This window comes from Triticum urartu, chromosome 2 (assembly GCF_003073215.2).
Source record: "Triticum urartu cultivar G1812 chromosome 2, Tu2.1, whole genome shotgun sequence".
NCBI classification, from domain to species: Eukaryota; Viridiplantae; Streptophyta; class Magnoliopsida; order Poales; family Poaceae; genus Triticum; species Triticum urartu.
The window spans coordinates 690598152-690615735 of record NC_053023.1 but is presented as its reverse complement, the minus strand read 5'-3'; the positions used below and the strand labels follow the sequence as shown (position 1 = coordinate 690615735).

General features: G+C 47.9%; 1 protein-coding gene and 1 pseudogene across 1 annotated transcript; one reads left to right on the top strand and one right to left on the bottom strand.

Annotated features, from left to right (window-relative positions):
- Positions 1-1788: 1788 nt before the first annotated feature.
- LOC125534143 (TD and POZ domain-containing protein 5-like) lies at positions 1789-2946 on the bottom strand. Its single transcript, XM_048697433.1, has 2 exons — positions 2287-2946; positions 1789-2158 (listed from the first exon to the last, which is right to left on the bottom strand). Exons 1-2 carry the CDS (start codon positions 2944-2946, stop codon positions 1823-1825), a joined length of 996 nt encoding a protein of 331 aa, XP_048553390.1. The 3' UTR covers positions 1789-1822.
- A 7705-nt stretch (positions 2947-10651) lies between these two features.
- LOC125534141 lies at positions 10652-12928 on the top strand (annotated as a pseudogene).
- The last annotated feature ends 4656 nt before the right edge of the window (positions 12929-17584 follow it).

The window sequence follows — 17584 nt, the reverse complement described above, 5'->3', positions numbered from 1 at the left end:
ATACACTCACTCCTATGAACGCACGCACGCACACCCTACCCTTATGAGCACCTTCGAAAGACCGAGCCGACGCCATAGCATCTTCAGATTTTATGAAGTCACTGCAGGCGCCTCGCAGTTGACGGGAACGTCTCTCCCACTGAACAAACATCGCTGGAAGACTGAAATAAATCTAAAAATAATGCGAGTACCAATGTCCTCTTAACTATCCAACCACAAGTTGATTCGCTTCAACCCAATGATTTTTGTTAGCTAGGTACAGATGTATAGGTACTAGAGCATCTGCAGCTGGACATATCAAATCTGGATAGTAACCCGTCATCTCTCTCTTTTTTTCCGTTGCAACCAAGTACCTCATATTAGACCTCAAATCCATACAATAGCATGCATCACAAGATTTACCCACAACGTAGATAACCTAAAACCAGCATATATTACTCTCATTGTCGGAGATTTCGACTACCAACGAGTCGGCAATGCCGGACGGACCTGCCTCTTGTTGGATGGTCACGGGTTAGGGGGATGGGGGGGGGGGGGGGGGGGGGGGGGGGGGGGGGGGGGGGGGTCGTTCGAAGCGGTGGCGGTGCGGACTGGTGAGACTAGCCACAATGGGTAGTAACATAGAGTAGTAACATGCGTATGTTACTAGTCTTTGTTACTACCTCTACAGTGGGGCAAGTCAATTTTGACTTTGATCAACATCGGTTGACCAGCCCAAAATCAATACCATGGTTGTCTTTTCGTTCCAAGCGGTGGTGGTGCGGACTGGTGAGGGCTTGGTAAGAAAATGAACAGAGAGAGGGGTAAGTTTAGATGCGCCCGTGAGTTGGCTACTAAGTCAGCGGCAAGTCAATTTTGACTTTGATCAACACCGGTTGACCAGCCCAAAATTGATATCATGGTTGTCTTTTCGTTCCAAGCTGCGGCGGTGCGGACTGGTGAGGGCTTGGTAAGAAAATGAACAGCGAGAGGGGTAAGTTTAGATGCGCCTGTGAGTTGGCTACTAAGTCAGTGCCAAGTCAATTTTGACTTGGATCAACACTGGTTGACCAGCCCAAAAACGATACCGTGGTTGTCTTTTCAACTTTGTGGTAAGTGGAGGATGCAACACGACCGGTTTCAAAGATTAGGATTGTAAATCAAACCGATTGGTCAGTCGGGGTTTAAGTATGGACTTTTCTCTTTGGATAACAACGTGTTCTCATTATTTATAGCAACTTTATTACCATAACAATGCTCATGATAAAAAAAAAACAAGATCATCATCAATATCCGACCTGGCGGGGGCATGGGCTCTCGATCGGTCCTCCACCACCAAGGAGACGACCGCGCGCCACAGCCGCCGCTTCGACTATCAGTCCGACCTTAAATCAAACCTTGAGCTATCACCCTTATAGCAGAACTTCGAACCAAGATATCCGCGGCGCCACTTGATTCTGGGCAGAAGGCCAAGTCATGGATTTCACGCAGAAAAGAATACAATGTCGATGCCAACGAACAAGGCAGCTAAAGCAGAGTGTGGGTGGGAGGAGACAAGGCCATCACATAGTTTTCGGTCGATGTACCCCCACCTCCCCGTCGATAGGGTTCTGTGGGCACCACAACTGCGTCTAGCTAGTTATGAAAAAATATACTATAAGTTTAGCACTAATTAAAAACAGTTTGAAATCGTAAAAACTTGCCCTAAATCAAAATTGGTAACTGCGTAGTATATCACTCCAACCTCCTTGATGGATGCATGCAAGATGAGTTGTGCTCGGAACGAAGGGACGAACGAAAATTTACAGGAGCTAGCAGATGAGCTGGGTCATTCAAATTCAAATCATATATTCGAGTTGAGCCACGCAGATTCTTGGAACTCTTGGAGATTGCGCTCAAGGAAAGCGAGCCGGCAGATCCAGGAGAGCCGAGAGATGGAAGACTGCATCTGTTGGAAGTTGTCGAGCCAAGAGTCTTGCTCAAGTTGGATAGCCTCCTCTATGATGTGCTCCATTTTGATGGATAGGTATAGGAGAAGGCCCCACGAGGCGACAAACAGCAGGGTGTCCCGGCAGGCCTGGCTGTTCCTCGCATGGCGGAACAACGAGGTGGCCTTCGTGCCCAACAGCGCCAGCCTCCCTTGGACGCGCGTCCCCAGCCGGGCCATGGTCCCTGTCACCTGCATCCATCCATCGCGAGCAAAGGAAACAATCAATCAGATTGAAACTGCAGAAAACTAGCGATCGGTCTATCGGAAATTTGGAATCAAACACGGTATATAACAAGGGAGAAATTGCTGGCACGTACCCGCGACGGCAGCTCCTGTTCCTTGATGGCGGCGAGCACACTCTTGATCTTGGAGGACTCGAATCTGATGCAAGCATCCTTCAGCTTCGCACGGTGGTGCTGCTCGGCCAGTGCCAGCGTCGTCGGGACGGTCTGCGCGTCGATGCTCTTGCACAGCTTCCACTCGCACATGGCCATCAGGTTGTGCATCCCGTACCGGTCCGCGGCGACCAGCAGGCGCTGCAGCGGCTCGTTGCCGTCGACGCTATCCGGCAGCGCGCCCGTGTAGGCGTAGTGGAGGAGGGCCTCGAAGATGGCCGGCTCCATGCCGTCGATCTTGACGAGCTCGGCGGAGGTCTTCTCAATCTGGCCGACGAGCTCCGCCTCGAGCACCGGCGACCCCGCGGTGAGCACGCGCCTGTAGGCGCGGAACTGCCGGTCGCCGACGACGATCGTCACATCCGCGCCCTCGTCCTCCAGCATGGTCACGAAGTCCGCCTTGAGACCCGGCGGCGCGCCCTCGACATTGCGCGCCAGGAACCGCCTCCTCGACAGCCTCAGCCACTTCCAGCGCAGGTACCGCTTCGCCGAGGAGAGATCGGCGTTCAACCGCTTCCTCAGCGAAGAGAGATTTATGTTGTCCATGGAGGAAAGCCGGGAGAGCAATGGGAAGTTTTCCATGGCAGAGAGGCAGGAGGACAGAGGACGTTGGTGTTTCGGCTACAAATCTGGAACTGTTAAGGAGATTTCCATGCGTCCGCTGTTATATATCCATTCACGGGATTAGACGTGCATGGTTTACTTTCTTCTTGTACAAGTAGATAACAACGACATAATCCGTTTGAAAATAAATACTCCTACATGCGTACACCAGTTATGGTTCGTACCGAGTATGTACCTTAATAGTACCTGACTTGTTTGAGTAGACTTGTGTAGCTCAAGTTGATCGGGAAAATACCGCGAGCGAGCGACGTACGGATACGAGCGTGCAATCGTTTTCTTTCTTCCAGCGGATGGAAGAAAGGCGATCTCTCCTCCGCCAGGGAGCTTCCTTCCTTCCGCCGTCCTCGGGCTTCCTCGGGCGGCTCTCCTCCGCCGACGGCTTTGGTTGCCGACAATGAGGGGGTTGCCATATCCGCGTGCGTGGATCGTTTTAGGTATTGGTAGCTTAGTTTTTTAAGCTCTTCATCATTTTAGCTTCGGTGATAGCGATGACGCCGCTGATAAAGAATCTTCAGACCCTTCTCCGATGAGGCGATCCGTATTGGGATTTGATTTGGAAACCAGTGTGTTCAACTAAGGATGGTGTGGCGGCTGCGGCATCCTCCTGGTGGACTTGTATCCTCGGACATAGCCGTTGCGACGGCGTTAGCTCCAGCGTCGGCACGGAACTTGGGAGGTAGTCCAGGAGTGGATGCAGATTATGGTTTGCATCGGCAGCACCTGAAAGATGGTGAATCATGTGCTGAGTGTGTGGTTTGTGGCAAGTAGGTATGTGATACAATCTATAATTTGTGTTTGTTTAATGCCAATATTTTACTATTTTCACGTACTTTTGATAACATTCTATATGATTTTCCTGAACTAGCATATTGATTCGGTGCCCAATGTCATTTCCTATTTGTTGCATGTCTTTTGTTTCGCAGAAAATCCATACCAAACGAAGTCCAAACGCGATAAAATTTTAGAAAGATTTTTCTGGAATATATGTGATTTTTTTGAGGGGGAAGAATCAATGCAATATAATGCTCGAGAGGCCCACAAGCTCACACGGCGTGCCCTCTACTCTAGGGCATGCCAAGCAGGTTTGTAGCCACCGCGTAAGTCGGTTGAGGCCCTTCTTTCGCAGTAAGGAAGATAATATCCGGATAAAAATCATGTTAAAATTTCAGCCCAATCGGAGTTACGAATTTTCGGAAATATAAAAAATAATGAAAGACCAAAAAATAAGAACGCGGAACAAGAGAGAAACAGAGAGAGAGATCCAATCTCGGAGGGGCTCCTATCCTCCGGGAGTCATGGCGGACCAGAGGGGAAATCCTCCTCCCATCTAGGGGGAGGCCCAGCAAGAAGAAGGAGAGGGGCTCCCTCGCCCTCTCTTTCGGTGGTGCCGGAGTGCCATCGGGGGAATCATCATGACGGCGATCCATACTAACAACTTTGCCGCCGTCATCACCAATCCCCCCTCCCCCTCTATGCAGTGGTGTAACACCTTTTTTCCTCACTATAATCACTACTTAAACATTGTGTTTTATGCCACATGGTGTTTTCTCCCAGTGCATGATTGCAAGGATGGATGGTTCCGGAGACCTGCTCTCCCGTACGTCGATGCATGCCGGCCTTCGGGATAGATTAGACTACGATAGCGATACAAGTTGCGAGATGAGGCAAAACCTTAGGTGTTTTCGGTGTGTATTTGGCCGAGGCTGGTAAGCAGTATATATAGGAGAACCAGAGACAATACCGTATCGTGATCACGATCTCAAACCGGTTTGATTTCCAAGTTAAACTTACCGAACAAGGAAACAATAAACTTGATCGTCAAGACACCAAAATATAAAATGACAAAAGAAAGTTGCGCCCCTGCAAGGCAGCGGACCGGATTTCGGCAGACCATTCACGCATGTGTCGCACGTACATGCAGCTTGGAGTGGAGCGTCACCTGACGGCTCCCTACTGCCTGCAGCAGAATGGCGCAGTGGATCGATGCAACCAGACAATTGTGGGCATGGCCAGTAGCCTCGTGAAGGCCAAGAAGGTCCTCGACAAGTTCTGGGGTGAAATAGTGTCAACGGCCGTGTTCATCTTGAATAGGTCACCGACCAAGAGCGTGGACGGCAAGACACTATTCGAGGCCTGGCATGGCTGCAAGACGAATGTGCACTTCATGAGCATGTTTGGTTGTATGGTGCAGGGCCGGGCCCATAGTGGTGCAAACTGTGCGGCCCATACAGGGCCCATAAATTTGGGGGCCCCAAAAATTATATAGGCCTAGGGACTGGGCCGCTATCGCGTACTCCTCGTGTTCGCTGGGCGCCTGAGCTGTTGTGGCGTTCGCTCACGTCCGTGGATCGTTCCCTCAAAAAAATAGAAAGATCCATCGATTGTGGGTGTGGGTGTGCATCGCTCGTGATTCCCATCCAGGATGCCAGCGGTTCCGGACTTCCAGTCCAGCGCCGCCTGACTCGCATCGTGACGATCGCATCCTGCCGTCCCCGACTCCCGTCCCGAGCGCAGGCACCAGGCCGGACCTGCCTCCTGGCTCCTGATTCCAGAACAAACCGAAACGGCGAACATAAAATCGACCCTCTATTCGTCTGCCTTCCAAGTTCCAACCCAGCCAGTGCCTGGTGAGTTGATCCTCCTTTTGTCTTTTGAATACTAACTACTATATCCTAACTAAATTTCTGATCGATTTTGGCTATTTAATCCTAACTAAATTTCGGCATGGATCTTTAGGCCTAGCGATCGCTTCTTTGACTCCTCGATCAATGATTGCTGTATAGACTAGGTGAGTTAGAATTAGCAATTTTGTATATTTTCAATAGTTCAAATTTATTCTATTCATCTTCGTACAGTTGCATTGGCAGAACAGAGCTCTTTCTAAATTTGAAGTTATTGAAGTCTTATATGTGTACTATTACGACGAAACAAAGACTTAATATTCGGCCACAATAGCATTTGAAACGAAGTGTTGGAGAGGATTGATTATGATATCGTTGAAGATTTCATTTCAAAGAATAATAAAAGAATGATGATGTTCAAATAAACACTATGCAACCTGGAGTTGGATAGGTATGATTTTCATATATCCAATTCTGTTATGTAAGACATTATATCATATACATTACAATTACTCGTTAGTTTTTTTCTAGTAAAATAGGGCCATGTTTTTAGTTTCGCACAGGACCTCGGATTTTGCCAGCCCGGCCCTGGTATGGTGCACGTTAGAGATACGTTGCCCGGGCTCAAGAAGCTCGGCGATCGCAGCCGGCCAATGGCCAATTATCGTCGTGGGGTATGAGCCGGTCATGAAGGGTTATCAGGCCTACGACTCGGTGACGGGATGAGTGCACATTGCCTACGAAGTTGTGCTCGACGAGAGTGTGCAATGTTGCTCGAGCCGCTGACGACTCCAGGAGAGTGTACACGAGTCGGTGATGTCGTCAAAAGTCGGATGTGATAGCTTAGTTGACTTTGTACCATGTGCTTACCCTATATAAGGGGCAATAGAGATATGAAAAAATTGAGGCAAACCATTTAACAGACACACCTCCCTTCCTTTCCTTAAGCTATCTCAGTTTCCGTTTCGGGCCAACATCAAGGAGTATTAACTACTTACAGTGCATAACTAACAAATAAAGACATGCTGATACAAAATGTAGAGAACTAATAGAACAAAGAAACACTATCGTGACATACTGTAGAAACCAATGAAGTGAAGGTAACTGGTGTGCTGGTTCAAGGTCGTGTTTTGGTCTCTACGTCTTCTATTTCTCTCTTTCATGTGCTCCCCTGTGTGGGACCTAACTACCTATTTTTCTACCAAGAACGTGAGAATCCAGTTATCCTTTATATTCTTGGCAAAGTTATATGATTTCTTCTCTTTTGCTTATTTAGGATTTGTCCATTCTATGATTTCACCAATATTTTTCTTTAAAATAAGAGTTTTGGGAATCTATGGGTGATTGAGGATAAACGCTTGTATAAGTATCTTTTGGCTGCAATCTACTCTCTCCGTTCCGAATTACTTGTCGCAGATATGGACGTATGTAGATTTAGTTTAGTTGTAGATACATTCATTTCTGCGACGAGTAATTTAGAACGGAGGGAGTAGTACGTATATGTTTCATTAGCTGTCCATATATGCGTGCCGATACTTTTGTGCACAGTTTAAACATACGAAATAAAGATGCCCCTGTAGTTAAGGTGTCAGAAAGTTCAGTTAGCTGTCCCTGTTATTGTAAGTCAAACGAAAAAATTAACATTGCCTTGGTGGGGTACTGTCAACTAGTACGTCAAACGAAAAAGCTCAGTTAGTTGTCCCTGTTATTGTACGTCAACTAATACTACCTCAGTAAACTAGTATAAGATCATTTTTAAATCTAAAAGTTTACAGAGGGGGCAGAAGAATAACCAGTGCTGAGATGTTGCAAGGTTGGATAGTTGACTTTCTAGTTTCGGTTGGTTGAAGAAGTACAGATCCAGCTCGAAACCATCCGTAGGCAGGAACAGTCGGTGGCATCGATTCTTCAAGGGGCGTCACCTGTATATACAGAGGTGTCGTCATCAGCCGTAACCATGGCGGAGCATTTTCCCTTTCTGTGTTTAGAATATGTACCGGAGGAAGTTATACTTCACTAGTGAGGCCTTCTTTGATTCATAGGATAGGAATTTTACAAGAATAGAAAATTCATAAGAAGTGAGATGACATGTATCTCAATTCCTATAGAGAAAGAGATGTCATTTGATGCATAGGATAGGAATTTTTCATTGAGTCTTAGCTAATATTTTTTTTCCTTCAAAATGTGAAGGATTGATTCCTATCCTACATAGGAATAGGAATCCATTCCTACAAACTAAAGGGCTTCAAAGGAAATTTTTTCTTTGCAAATTCTATCCTATAGAAATCCTATGAAATTCCTGTAAACCAAAAGAGGCATGAGTATATTTAGCCAAGTATAGCTAGGCATTGGGAAATGGCACACACCAACGTTGCCGTGGCTGCGGCCAGCACCGACTCATCCGTGTTCTTTCGGATGGCGCTGCCTGACTCACCCCGCGCGTTGGCGATGCAGCCGATGCCCGACTTCCACGTCTACCCGCAGGCCTCCCGACTCTCCGGTGAGTGCTCGTCCGAGGTGAACGTGGTGGCGCCTTCCACGCCTGTGCCCGCGCCCATCATCTTCAACGCCACACCGGTGTCCTGTGACTCTTCATCCGGAGGGGCGAGGAAACGCGCGTGGCAGATGCCAGTGGACGTGCTGCTAGGCGCACGCAACCTGTTCGACCAAATGCTGGAGGCCGCCGCCGACGACTACATGCTGGCCTGGCATGGCGCCGGCATGAACTTTGGGCGATGACATGGCCACTGGCACGAACTATGGCTGCGGCCTTTTTTTTAAAATTTGCGTGCGGATATGAAATGGGTCGGCGCGTTGGGCGTACTACCAACCCAAATCTTAAATGGAGCAGACGCCGAGTGGGCGGCCGACCGAAACAGACAAAAAACGAATAAAAGCGCTGTCCATTAGTTTGCTCTGATGGAATAGGCAGCGTCGTGCTACATGCACGATGGCTAATCCAACCGCTGGAGCTGTTTTGCCTTGGCCTTTGATGATGGGTGTCATATCGTCTGCATATCGTCTGGCCAGCGCTGTGCATGGAGCCATGCTCTTTCCTAAGGAAGACCAAGCAGCAGCGGGAGATTCGTCCTCGATTATATGGATGAGCCATCACGTTATTTTGAGCCTGGATCCTTGAGAGGACTGTTTCCTAGCCTAGCCTAGAGTAGGAATCGTGTTGGGACTTGGGAGTAAAGTGCATGTGTCGGATATTCTTTTTTTGAGCCCGCCCCCGCTCCTCCCTCTGTCGCTCCCGCGGGCGGCAGGGGAGGAACCCTAGCCGCCCCCACCAGCAGCCCTCCTTCTCCTCCTCGCTCCTCACCGCCGCCTGATCGCGCCGGCGGGCAAAGCCCGACCGGCCTAGGCGGCGGTGGGGCGATTTCTCCCCCTCGCGTGGTGGGGTTGCCACGGGCAGATCCAATCAGGCCGGGGCGCGTCGTGGTGCGGGATGGCGCGGCGGCGCTGTGGCGGCGACTGGCGGCGGTGCTGGGCGTCTCCTGGTGGTGCGGAGGGCTGCACGGGGGCGGTGTTGCGCGCTGTGTTCGCGGGATCCAGGCGGCGCGGGAGGTGGGCTCTCTTCCGTTGGTCGCGGTGGGGTGTCCTTGGTTAGGTCCGGCTAGACCTGACTCCGGTCTGCTTCGGTGCGGTGCGGGAGGTGGCGGCGGGGCTGGGGCGCAGGCTGCGCGGTGGCTGGCGTGCTCGTGGCGGCGGCGGCTCCCGGTTTGGGATCTAGCGCAGATGGGCGGCGCGGGGGCGGGCTGCGACCTCGGCGGCACACCACAGCCGCTGTAGGGCGGCTCGGGGCTGCCCCTCAGGGTCCCTGCATGGATGTGGCTACCACGGCGTGGTGGTGGCTCATGGCGATGGTTTCGGTCGTTTCATGGCGGCGGTCGGACATCTCCGGCGTCGGCCCGTCGGGAAGCGGCCTGTTTTAGCCTTCGATTTCTCTCCTCGGTGTTCGGACGCTACCTTCGTCAAAGGGCTGACCCTCTCCCAGCTGTGGTCCATCGGTTGTCTCGCGCCCGGTGCTGCGGGACTGATCTCGTCTCGCGCCCGGCAGCAGGACCGACCTCGTCTCGCGCCCGGCAGCAGGACCGAGCTCGTCTCGCGCCCGGCAGCAGGACCGAGCTCGTCTCGCGCCCGGCAGCAGGACTGAGCCCGTCTCGCACCCGGTGCAGCAGGACAGGATGATGGAGGCCAGTTTCGGCCAGCCTCTTGGGTCTCGGTGCTGGGGGTCGCCCAGGGGTGCGAAAGACGGGGCCTTTCCACTCGTCTCTTTGGTTGGAGTAGAGGCTGGTCTCGGGTGAGGTGGTGTCAAGGTCTTGGATGCCAAGGCGGAGGCCCTGGTGGTGGAAGCGCGGTGCTCATGGGCAGAGCCCGTGGCTTGGTGCTGCCTGATGAGCATGGCCGTGTGGGCGGCATGGTTGCCGGGGTGTGGCATTCAGTGGTGGTGATTGTCGGCCGGGGTGAAAACCTGCTCTATCTTCGGACGGACCGGCGGCGGCGAATCGTTTCCTTCTTGAAGGCGTCGTCGCGACCTTCATTGTCCGTCGTGTTGCTTTAGGGGAAACCCTGACCCTCGTGCCGGGCGGTGGCGGCGCTCCGGTGTCGTTCCCTTCTTGAAGGCGCCGCCTTGGAGCACATGGTTCGCCATATGCGGCTTCACCTCTTGGCAGTGGCGTGTTCACGGCCGAGATCTCCGATTGTTCTTGTAGTGGTAGGGGTGGTGTTGCTGCGCTCAACATCTTTATATTCTGCCTTGGGTGTATGTGTTATGTCGGTGTGTGTTTGTACCGGGTTGTTGATGCTCTTTGCTTTATATATAAAGCGGGGCGAAAGTCTTTTTCGATAAAGTGCATGTATTGTCCCGTTTTCAGTTAGCCCGAGTGCTTTTTTATTGTCAACGTCTCATATTTCCCGAGTGACCGAAAAATAATGCACTATAGTGTACAAGCCAACTGGTAGGAGAGTATCGTAGGAGGAGTATATATAAATAAAGGACAACGCTCATAGACGCTACAACGCGCATAAGCTAGCTAGTACATTACACACGTTAGCATGGCAGCGCTCGTCCAACAGGAAGACAAGCTCGCCATGAGCAGCGACGAGTTGCTCGAAGCTCAGTTGGAGCTGTACCACCACGGCCTCGCCTTCGTCAAGTCGCTGGCGCTCAAGGCCGCCATCGACCTCGGCATCCCCGATGCCATCCACAGCCGCGGCGGGGGCGGCGCGACCCTTTCCGAGCTCGTCGCGGACATCGGCATCCACCCGACGAAGCTCCCCAACCTTCGTCGGCTCATGCGAGTGCTTACCACCTCCGGTGTCTTCTCTGTCTCTGGCTCCGGCGACGCCGCATGCTACAAGCTCACCCGCGTGTCTCGTCTCCTCGTGTCGGGCGGCCTGTCCCCCATGGTGGTAGGATTCCTTTACCCGCAGTATGTAGCGGCTCTCTCAGACATGCGCGAGTGGTTCACCGACGAGCGGGCGACGGCCATGTCGCTCTTCGAGGTGGCAAATGGGCGCACGTTGTGGGAGATGGCCGCGTCGGACCCCACGACTGGCACCGCCTTGCAGGCTGCCATGGACGCCGACAGCCGCTTTACGGTGAAGAACCTCCTCACGGATTGCGGAGCAAGCGTGTTAAGTGCCGTGAGGGGCTCGCTAGTGGACGTCGGCGGCGGCCGCCGTCGAAAGTGCCTTCCCACATCTCAAGTGCAGCGTGCTGGATCTCCCTCACGTCGTCGCTTCTGCTCCGGCCCATGAGAGGGTGACATTCGTCGCCGGCGATATGTTTGAGTACATCCCACCCGCCGACGTTGTTCTACTCAAGGTACGTGTACTCCCCAACTCAAATACAAAGCATATTAGGTTTTTACTTTTTACTCGCACAGTATCCGTGAGATGCCTTCTCCGTTGATTTGGAATCGTATAGGTATTCCGCCCACAAATAGCCTCTAATCTTGGTTCAGTCAAAATAAAACTTTGTAAAGTTTGGCCAAGCCTATATAAAAAATGTCAACATCTACTCCCTTCGTTCCTAATATAAGGCTTTTTTTGTTTAATATAAGGCTTTTTAGAGATTTTAATATGCACTACATATAGAGCAAAAATAAGTGAGTCTATACTCTAAAATGCGTGTATATACATCTGTTCACTAAAAGGGCTTAAATTTAGAAACGGACGGCAATGTAACGAAAGATTAATTATAAAATATATTTTTATACTGCATGAATTATTATATTGTAAAATTAAGTATTTATTTAGATACATTTGGTCAAACTTTCTGAAATTTAACTTTAAGTAATTACGGACGGAGGAAGTATTTTTTTTATGAACCGTCACAAGTTTAACCTTACTAGTAAAGAACATTACCGAGATTCCTATATTTGAAAAATATTTTTTATGGTTAATTATGACTTCGTACGTCACGACACTATATACTACTCTTGTTGTTCCTCTAGATGTATAAATTCCGGGCAAACTCAAACGCTGTGAGGTTTAACCGAGTTTATTTAAACAAATATACGTTGATATTTGTTTAACTAAACTTGGTTAAACTTAATATTGAATGTGGATTTTAAAAAGATTTATACATATATTAAAAGAGGAAGCGTATTGAGCAATAATGTAATTATTGGCTATAGATATGTACTAACGAGACCTAATAGGGAATAATTATATTTTTAAATGAAGGAAGTAACCAATGTGCTACAGAATTAGTAGCATGTATTTACTCCATGATGTTATACGTAGTATAGATAACTCGGGTGATGTTGTTGTAGTGGATTCTGCATGACTGGAAAGATGAAGATTGTGTGAAGATATTGCGACGATGCAAGGAAGCAATCCCATCAAGGGACGCAGGAGGAAAGGCGATAATTATCGATGCTGTGGTTGGGTCTGCAAGCTCGTCGCAGGGAATCATCTCCAAAGAGACTGAGGTTTTGTTCGACGTCTACATCATGAACATCGATGGAATTGAGCGAGAGGACCACGAGTGGAAGAAGATTTTCGTTGAAGCCGGATTCACTGACTATAAGATTACACCAACCAAGGGGCTTCGACAAATCATTGAACTCTATCCATGAGACTGGCTGAATACGCACCCGTCCTACGAGTCAACATTTCTAGACCAGGCTATGATAACACATATGTCTTTCAATTAAGATAGAAAGTGGTCTACATTATCATGAAAAAATTCATGACTCACTGCTGCCTTTTTATTTATAAAGACAAGATTGTGTTTTACGCTATCTCATATGCGTTGTATCAAGTTTTCGACAGTTTCATCAAATTTCAAATATGTAACTTGAAGCAAATCATTTAAGGTTTATGAAGGTTCAGATATGAAACATCATGAGATACTATATACTTGCTCTCTTGACAGGTACTTAATGAAATTCTCTAAAAGTTGGTTGCACAAAATCCCACAGCAAGCAATACAGTTGATTTCAATAAAATAAATGTTCTGTTTTGCAAATATGATAGCAATCAATATACCTTGCCATCCTTTCTCAATTGAAAAAATGGCTCAAAATCCATGGTGTAGGTTCTCCAAAAAGAACCCAGAGGGATATTGGTATCAAAGTATATTGTAAGTATTCATGGGATACTATGGTTTTCCCAAAAAAAGAGTTATTGGATATTTTGTTGCATTCTGATGCAATGAATGTTGTGGTCTTAAAAACTGAAATACTCTCCAAAACTATAGTTATATTTTGCCAAGACGGATCAAGATCAAGAAGAGAAATAAAACAAGAGGTGGACGAGATATCCAAGGCGGGACGGAGACCCTCACCTTGGTGCATTTCCCCCTCTTCTCGGACCACCCCATGCGCAAGCGCAACCCCGAGCAATGCTACACCTACATAGCAATTCCTACATTGATTTACATAATGGATTCAGTGTTTGGTTAGAGGAAATCGGAGGAGGGGCCCACTTGCGTTAAAGGCGAAGAGTTTAGTTAAGGCAAATTATGTAACAACCTTGCACCGCCCCTCACCTCTCCGGAGTTCCCCGTCCTTCGGAGGGAAGGGTATAGATAAGTCAATTGAGTATGATTCGCGTGAGACAAACATGCATGCAAGTTGGTACGAGAGTTACCTTCGTTTCTTCAGCGACGAATCAACTGGAGCTGGGACAGACTTCTTCTTCTTCGAGGCATCGGCAGGATCTGCCCAAGAGCAGAACCATCCGCAAGGCAAGTGTTGGGAACGTAGTAATTTCAAAAAAATAATCTACGCACACATAAGATCATGGTCATGCATAGCAACGAGAGGGGAGAGTGTCGTCCACGTATCCTCGTAGACCGTTAAGTGGAAGCATTTGCACAACGTGGTTGATGTAGTCGTATGTCTTCACGATCCGACCGATCCAAGTACCGAACGTACAGCACCTCCGAGTTCAGCACACGTTTAGCTCGATGACGTCCCGCGAACTCCGATCCAGCGGAGCTTCACGGGAGAGTTTCGTTAGCACGACGGCGTGGTGACGGCGATGATGTTGCTACCGACGCAGGGCTTCGCCTAAGCACCGCTACGATATGACTGAGGTGGAATATGGTGGAGGGGGCACCGCACACGGCTAGAATAGATCAATAGATCAACTTGTGTGTCATGGGGTGCCCCCTGCCCCCGTATATAAAGGAGCAAGGGAGGACGAGGCCGGCCCTAGGAGGGGCGCGCCAAGGGAGTAGGATTCCTACTCCTAGTAGGAGTAGGTTTCCTCCTTTCCTAGTCCAACTAGGAGAAGGGGGTAAAGGAGGGAAGGGGAGAAGGAAGGGAGAGGGGGGATGCGCCCCAAACCCCTTGTCCAATTCGGACTGGGCTTGGGAGGGGCGCGCGCCACCTCCTGGCTGCTGCCTCTCCTTCCCACTAAAGCCCATTAAGGCCTAACACTTCTTCCCCGTATTCCCGTAACTCCTTTGTACTCCGAAAAATACCTGAATCACTCGGAACCTTTCCGATGTCGAATATATCGTCCAATATATCGATCTTTACGTCTCGACCATTTCGAGACTCCTCGTCATGTCCCCGATCTCATTCGGGACTCCGAACTACCTTCGGTACATCAAAACACATAAACTCATAATACAAATCGTCACCGAACTTTAAGCGTGCTGACCCTATGGGTTCGAGAACTATGTAGACATGACCGAGACACGTCTCCGGTCAATAACCAATAGCGGAACCTGGATGCTCATATTGGCTCCTACATATTCTACGAAGATCTTTATCGGTCAAACCGCATAACAACATACGTTGTTCCCTTTGTCATCGGTATGTTACTTGCCCGAGATTCGATCGTCGGTATCTCAATACCTAGTTCAATCTCGTTACCGGCAAGTCTCTTTACTCGTTCCGTAATACATTATCCCGCAACTAACTCATTTGTTACAATGCTTGCAAGGCTTATAGTGATGTGTATTACCGAGTGGGCCAAAAGATACCTCTTCGACAATCGGAGTGACAAATTCTAATCTCGAAATACGCCAACTCAACAAGTACCTTCGGAGACACCTGTAGAGCACCTTTATAATCACCCAGTTACGTTGTGACGTTTGGTAGCACACAAAGTGTTCCTCGGTAAACGGGAGTTGCATAATCTCATAGTCATAGGAACATGTATAAGTCATGAAGAAAGCAATAGCAACATACTAAACGATCAAGTGCTAAGCTAACGGAATGGGTCAATTCAATCACATCATTCTCCTAATGATGTGATCCCGTTAATCAAATGACAACTCATGTCTATGGCTAGGAAAATTAACCATCTTTGATTCAACGAGCTAGTCAAGTAGAGGCATACTAGTGACACTCTGTTTGTCTATGCATTCACACATGTATCAAGTTTCCGGTTAATAAAATTCTAGCATGAATAATAAATATTTATCATTAAATAAGGAAATAAATAATAATTTTATTATAGCCTCTAGGGCATATTTCTTTCAGTCTCCCACTTGCACTAGAGTCAATAATCTAGATCACATCACCATGTGATTAACATCGATAGTTCACATCATCATGTGATTAACACCCATAGTTCACATCGCCATGTGACCAACACCCAAAGGGTTTACTAGATTCAGTAATCTAGTTCACATCGCTATGTGATTAACACCCAAAGAGTACTAAGGTATGACCATGTTTTGGTTGTGAGAGAATCTTAGTCAACGGGTCTTTCACATTCAGATCCGTTATGTATTTTACAATTTTCTATGTCTACAATGCTCTGCACGGAGCTACTTTAGCTAATTGCTCCCACTTTCAATATGTATCACTTAGAGTCATCTGGATCAATGTCAAAACTTGCATCGACGTAACCCTTTACGACGAACCTTTTGTCACCTCCACTAAGGATAAGTTTGACCGCTGTCCAGTGATCTACTCCTAGATCACTATTGTACTCCCTTGCCAAACTCAGCGTAGGGTATACAATAGATCTGGTACGCAGCATGGCATACTTTATAGAACCTATGGCTGAGGCATAGGGAATGACTTTCATTCTCTTTCTATCTTCTGCCGTGGTCGGGCTTTGAGTCTTACTCAACTTCATACCTTGCTACACAGGCAAGAACTCTTTCTTTGACTGTTCCATTTTGAACTAATTCAAAATCTTGTCAAGGTACATACTCATTGAAAATCTTTATCAAGCGTCTTGATCTATCTTTATAGATCTTGATGCTCAACATATAAGCAGCTTCACCGAGGTCTTTCTTTGAAGAACTCCTTTCAAATACTCCTTTATGCTTTCCAAAAAATTCTATATCATTTCTGATCAACAATATGTCATTTACATATACTTATCAGAAAGGCTGTAGTGCTCCCACTCACTTTCGTATAAATACAGGCTTCACTGTAAGTCTGTATAAAACTATATGCTTTAATCAACTCATCAAAGCGTATATTCTAACTCCGAGATGCTTGCACCAATCCACAGATGGATCGCTGGAGCTTGCACATTTTGTTAGCACCTTTAGGATTGACAAAACCTTCTGGTTGCATCATATACAACTCTTCTTTAATAAATCCATCAAGGATTGTAGTTTTGTTATCCATTTGCCAGATTTCATAAAATGTGGCAATTGCTAACATGATTTGGACAGACTTTAAGCATCGATACGAGTGAGAAAATCTCATCATAGTCAACACCTTGAACTTTGTCAATACCTTTTTCCGACAAGTCTAGCTTTGTAGATATTAACACTACTATCAGCGCCCGTCTTCCTCTTGAAGATCCATTTATTTTCTATGGCTTGCTGATCATCGGGCAAGTCAACCAAAATCCACACTTTGTTCTCATACATGGATCCCATCTCAGATTTCATGGCCTCAAGCCATTTTGCGGAATGTGGGCTCATCATCGCTTCCTCATAGTCCGTAGGTTCGTCATGGTCAAGTAACATGATCTTCAAAACAGGATTACCGTACCACTCTGGTGCGGATCTCAATCTGGTTTACCTACGAGTTTCGGTAGTAACTTGATCTGAAGTTAGATGATGATCATCATTAGCTTCCTCACTAAGTGGTGTAGTAGTCACAGGAACGGATTTCTGCGATGAACTACTTTCCAATAAGGGAGCGGGTACATTTACCTCATCAAGTTCTACTTTCCTCCCACTCACTTCTTTCGAGAAAAACTCCTTCTCTAGAAAGGATCCATTCTTAGCAACAAATATCTTGCCTTCGGATCTGTGATAGAAGGTGTACCCAACTGTCTCCTTTGGGTATCCTATGAAGACACATTTCTCCAATTTGGGTTTGAGCTTATCAGGATGAAACCTTTTCTTATAAGCATCGCAACCCCAAACTACAAGAAACGACACCTTTGGTTTCTTGCCAAACCACAGTTCATAAGGTGTCGTCTCAACGGATTTAGATGGTGCCCTTTTTAACGTGAATGCAGCTGTCTCTAATGCATAACCCCAAAACTATAGTGGTAAATAGGTAAGAAAAATTATAGATTGCACTATATCC